Raw genomic sequence first — 6,000 nt, 5'->3', positions numbered from 1 at the left:
TAGGGGGCACTGTACTGCAGTGGTTCTGCTCTTTCCTCTCTGGCAGGCACCAGAGAGTGGCATTGGGGGATGAGATGTCGGACCCTTGGCCTCTCACTTGTGGGGTGCCACAGAGCTCTATTCTTGCCCCGATGCAGTTTAACATCTATTTAAAGCCACTGGGGGCTATCATCAGAAGAGATGGGCTGCGGTGTCACCAATATGCGGATGACATGCAGCTTTATCTTTCATTTAAATCTTCACCGAGGTTGGCTGTAGAAACCCTGTCCAATTGCCTGGAATCAGGAGTGACTGGATGGGAAGGAACAGGCTGAAGCTGAATCATGACAAAACTGAGGTACTGCTCGTGGGTGACAAAGGAAGGTTGGGCGATGCTGACCTGGTGCTCAATGGGGTTTGGTTGCCCCTGAAAGACCAGGTCCACAGCCTGGGGGTCATTCTTGACTCCCAGCTGTCCATGGAGGCTCAGGCCTCGGCGGTGAGCCGGGCGGCACTGTATCAACTCCATCTGATACGGAGGCTGTGCCCATACCTTCCTAACCATATATATATCTGTTTTGTATTGTTTATGTGATTTTATTGTATTCATTCATATTTGTTGTACACCGCCCAGAGAGCTATGCTAGTGGGGCGGTATAAAAATCCAATAAATAAATAAATAAATAAACCATCTGCTCCCATCAGTAGTACATGCCCTTCTCTCGCCTAGACTATTGTAACGCACTTTACGTGGGGTTACCCGGGAAAACGGTCCAGAGGTTGCAACTGGTACAGAATGCGGTGGCTCACCTAATTAAGGGCAGCCCCTGGCGAGATCACATCAGTATTAAAGGAGTTGCACTGGCTGCCGGTTGTTTACCAGGCCCATTTCAAGGTATTGGTTCTGACTTTTAAAATCTTACATGGTTTCAGCCCAGTCTATCTGAGGGAATGCCTCCAGCCTTATCAGAGATGCCACTCAATAAGATCAGCCTCAAAAAGCCTTCTCTGTATCCCACCGATTAAAACGGCTAGACTGGTGAGGACTAGGGAGAGAGCCTTTTCAGTTGTGGCCCCCAGTTTGTGGAATTCCCTCCTAAATGATCTCCACCATGCCCCCGCTATGATGAACTTCAGCCGGGCCTTGAAGACCTGGCTTTTTAGGCAGGCCTTTGGGGAGGGTTGGGTTTTTATTCTTGGTTGAGATTTTATTGTTTTAATGTATTTGTATGCTTTTTCTGTACATCGCTCAGAGTGACTGGACAACCAGCCAGATGGGCGACTAACAAATCTAATAAATAAATAAATAAATAAATAAATAAATAAATAAATAAATAAAATTTACATTTAAGTTTGCTCAAAAGGAATTTTTTCATAGCACAAAGAAATACACACAAGCAAGAACATAATAGCTAGCCAATAGGATACTTGGAAAAATAGAGGTTAGTTAAACTTCAGTTCCCATTAGCCCCAGCCAACATGGTCAACAAACAAGCTCTTGAGGGCCACAAGTTTCCCATCACAGACATGCATAGATGCCCCCCTCCATTGAAGTGAATGGGACAGGTGCTTAGAAACTGGGCAATTAATTTGGGCAGAAGGACAATACTCACATAGAGGTTGTGGTTCATATTAAAATAAATAAAAGTAACCAATTCCCATATCAATTGTGTTAAAGTTTAATGCAGGCTTATATATACAGCTGAGGTGTTACTTTCATGTTTTAGTCCACATAGTATTTTTGTTAACTTTAAATCTTCCTTATATGCCTCCCTTTATGTGAATATAACATAATGTACCCGTGTTCCAAGTGAATGGTAAAAAAGTTTGAGACTTTTCATATGAAATGGGAAAAACAGGAATTTCACATGTAGTCGAATGAACATAATACAGATGAATCACCTTTTTGTCCCACTAGTCAACAAAAAGACATATATGAAAGAAATTTTTAATTTTTATTTTACATATTTATACATAAAACTTTCAAGGTAATCTTTCAACTCAACTGCATGTTAATAGCACATCTAAAAATGAATGTCAGGTAGTCAACATTCACAAAATGTTGAAAACTGATTAAAATATACATATTACTGAAAACTACAACTTCACTACGAGGCAGGCATGTATGTTTTTCTCTCACTTGAATAGCACCGTCAAATTACAGTCTCATTTGTTTAAAACTACGGTGAAACAATAAAAAGTAGTCAATGGTAAAATACTGTTTAACTTAAAGCTTCTCTAAATAAACAAAAATAAAAGTTAAACTACGCTCTCTGTTCTTTTCTTCTTCATGTTTGCAATGTTTATAAGTACTGTACATTTTGTTCTACAATAAGATTATTCAACTGTCCAATATTTAGTGGCACAAGTAAAAAATAAACTCAACAGCAAATAAATTAAAAAGCATAGGCCAATCACTGGACATAAAGCTTCAGACATTGGGAGCAATTCGCCAAGCCCTGTTGCTGTGCATCCACCATTAGTTTGAAGGAATGGCTCAAGTGGGGGTCCTGGTGCTTGGCAGATTGCGCCTGGAATCAATGACTAACACTGATTTTCTTGTGCGCCACCCGTGGAGCATCAGCGTTTGTACAACCAAGAAGCAAAAAGTTCTAGCTTGTGTCTTTAGTCTGATGGCTTCTCATTTTATTTTGTTGGCATTTTCTCAGCCATGTGCTTCTGTTGACTTTCAGCATGCCTGAAGGGAAATAAGAAAAGGCACAAGAAATGAAGTGCTGGTTTTTGTTTTTGTTAAATGCAAAACTTAAAGGCTGCAGAGAAGAATAATATCCAGGAAGGAAGTACAGTGATGGCTGAAGGTAAGTTTGAAGATATGTTGCTTTTGCTAAAATTAGCCAGCTTAAACTGTTCTTTTCATCAGAACTACTCTGGGTTAAAGAAATCCAGCATGGGAAAAATAATATTCTTAGTCTTTAACAGGTTAAATTACATTAACACCATGGAGATGTCAAGGAAATTGCTTTAAAAATAAAACTATAGGTTGCAATAATACTAAAGGAAGCTTGTTTTGGAGAGTGAGGGGAAGGGAGGAGAATTTCATCTTCTTCCTATGGAAATTAAACTTGCTTGTCTCAACACAATCCAAGGATATCACACGATGACCCCTAGATTCCTTCATATTGTAGCAACACTGCAAGATACAAAGGACCAAAAAATAAAAACACCCCCCCACCAAAAAAACAGCACCAACAATGTGGCGCAATGAAATGTCACAGCATCTGACTAGCTAATTAAAGATGCAAACTGCTTTCAACATGAGTAGTTTTAGAACAGCCTTCCCCAACCTGGTGCTCTCCAGACGTTTACGACTACAACTTCCATCATCCCCCCCCCCATCCCTTCACTGGTGCACACTGTGGATCGAATGAAAGCCATGCTTGCTATTCATTAAAACAGAGTTGAAATCCAAAACTTCTGGGCACCAGGTTGTGGGAGGCTGTTTTAGAAGAACGGGTGTGTGTGGAAGAATACAATGTCATCTTCAAAATTAAAGACCATCCAAGAAAGTAAAGAGAATATAGAACCATCTCTCACTAGATTAAGCAAGACCTGCTCAGTTTTTGTATTCATAAAACATGATGTTTCCCACTTCCTTGGTCTCTCCCGCTTAAGCATAGGAAACACTGGAAACTGTCTTATACTGAGTCAGACCACTGAATCATCCAGCTTACTGGCAGTGCCCCCCCCCGGATTTCAGAGAGGCTTCTCTCCCAGCCCTCCCTGAAGATGCCAGGCCAGGGATTGAAGCTGGGGCCTTCTGCATGCAAGGCAGATGCTCTGCCACTGAGCTACAGCCCTTCCCCAATGCTTAAGAGCTGCTTTGTCTAAACAGCACAGATGTGGGGGCAGTTTGCATTGCAACTATGTAGTGGGGCAGTGTGGGTGCACTCTCTGTTGCTGATCTCCAGAGGAAAGGAGGGATCTTCTTTCTCCCAGCAACAGGCAAACAGTCAAGAAAACACCACCACACATTCTCAGAGCTTTTGGCTGCCGCTCCAATCTTCTCCCCCCTCCACTAACATTGTTGTTATGTGCCTCCAAGTCGATTACAACTTATGGCGACCCTATGAACCAGCGACCTCCAGGAGCATCTGTCATGAACCACCCTGTTCAGATCTTGTAAGTTCAGGTCTGTGGCTTCCTTCCTCCACTAACAATAACGCTTAAAAGCAGGAAGCCACAAGGACCAGCAACGTGGCAGCTTCTCTTCCTCCTCCTCTTTTACAAGATCCAGGTGCTCTTCAGTCTGAGCTGCCTGTTTGCTCCTGAGGAAAGAAATATCCCTCCTTTCCTTTGGAGGTGAGCAGCAGGCAGTGTATGGACACTGCAGCATTATGAGGCTAAGAATGAGCCCACTTTTTTGTCTTCAGATCTGCAGCAAATGATTTGTGCAAGAACATGTAGACACATACTATAGTGAGCACAGCGACCTTTTCCTCTACACAGGAGTCCTCTGGCAGACACCAGTGGAGACTTGCTCACCAGATACAGTAATTGGATGTGTGTGTGCTGGGGAAGGATAATGCCACACAAAAAGACAGACACGTACACATGAACTGCATGCGAAAACACACGCAATAGCTCTCCCCCATTCTTTGTGAAAAGCTGACGAGATTCCGAGATTCTGCCCCTCTGCAAAGTCTTCTGAGATGCAAAGCAGGGACAAGGCAATAAAAATAAGTCAAGTGCTGAGGGAGGGAGGGAGGGAGGGAGGGTGTGTGTGTGTGTGTGTGTGTGTGTGTGTGTGTGTGTGTGTGTGTGTGTGTGTGTGTGTGTGTGTGTGTGTGTGTGTGTGTGTGTGTGTGTGTGTGTGTGTGTGTGTGTGTGTGTGAGAGAGAGAGAGAGAGAGAGAGAGAGAGAGAGAGAGAGAGAGAGAGAGAGAGAGAGAGAGAGAGAGAGAGAGAGAGAGAGAGAGAGAGAGAGAGAGAGAGAGAGAGAGAGAGAGGAGTGATTTTTTTTTAATAGTGGACTGACAATTCAATATTTCTGAACTTGCTTGCGGATCAGAATGCAACTCCCAGTTGGATTATTTTGCAAGGTAGTGTGCAAAATGCGCACACAAAAATTGCTTATTTTTCATAAAAGATCTGTAGAACTGGGCTCCTGCTGGGAAGAAGTGCGGGATATAAATCTAATAAATACATAAAATGTGTATTTTATGGATGAATGCTCTGAGAATACATTTACAAGTGCGTACTTTAAATAAAAAGTATGTACAAAATACGTACAGCTAAAATGCAGACTTTTCGTACATTTTTTTCAAAAAGTCCACACAAACAAGCCAGATGAGAAATTGAGCTCCAGTAAGAAACAGGATGAAATTAGCTGTTCCATCCATCCCTAGTGTGAGCTTGAACAAAGGGTGTGTTACACACACGTGCATGATACCAACAAAAGATGGCAGCTGTGCCAGACTGGGGTGCTGGATAACCACTGCCCTGTATTGGATGCCATACACACCAGCAGTTCACATTTCTGTGCTCATGGAATGTAGGTGTAACATTCTTCAACTAGAAGGTCTGAGAATGTCTTTTATATGAGTGGCACAGTATCTATGTTGCAGCTAAAAATGCCAGGATCTTAATCTGCTGGTGTAAATGAATGAGCTAACAGTCATCAGACAGTTACTGTCTTCAGAAACTTTTGTGCTGCCTTGCAACTAACACTTTGGGATATCCGGAAGCAGCCTTATATCAAATCAAACTATTAGCTCATCTAGCCTAGTATTGTCTACTCTGACTGACAGGAGTTCTCCAGTGTCTCAAGCAGAGGTCTTTCATATTTCCTACTACTTAATCCTTTTAACTGGAATAAGTGCATGATTGAATCAGAGAGCTCCTGCAAGCAAAAAATGCGCTCTATCACCGAGCAACAGTGCATCCCCATCAACTAGACACATTTATTAGTTAAGGCATACTAATGGAAATCCTGTTTGATTCTCCCCGTACAATCTCAGTGTGTGCATGTGTTGCACTGGTTTACTAAAAGCCACCTTGTGCA

At 42.4% G+C, this 6,000-nt stretch overlaps 1 protein-coding gene across 9 annotated transcripts in view; it reads right to left on the bottom strand.

The window, feature by feature from the left end:
• Positions 1 to 1,642: 1,642 nt before the first annotated feature.
• The window catches only part of SCHIP1 (schwannomin interacting protein 1), a 133,241-nt gene continuing 128,883 nt past the window's right edge, over positions 1,643 to 6,000 (bottom strand). For all 9 annotated transcript variants that reach the window (XM_061637182.1, XM_061637184.1, XM_061637179.1 and 6 more), the window contains one exon: positions 1,643 to 2,677. In XM_061637182.1, the coding sequence (XP_061493166.1) occupies positions 2,626 to 2,677 (52 nt within the window). In that variant the 3' untranslated portion in view covers positions 1,643 to 2,625. The remainder of the gene's footprint in view (positions 2,678 to 6,000) is intronic.

Source organism: Rhineura floridana, chromosome 7 (genome assembly GCF_030035675.1).
Source record: "Rhineura floridana isolate rRhiFlo1 chromosome 7, rRhiFlo1.hap2, whole genome shotgun sequence".
NCBI lineage: Eukaryota > Metazoa > Chordata > Lepidosauria > Squamata > Rhineuridae > Rhineura > Rhineura floridana.
Note: the sequence above shows the minus strand (reverse complement) of the source record. Positions and strands in the feature narration are given on the sequence as shown.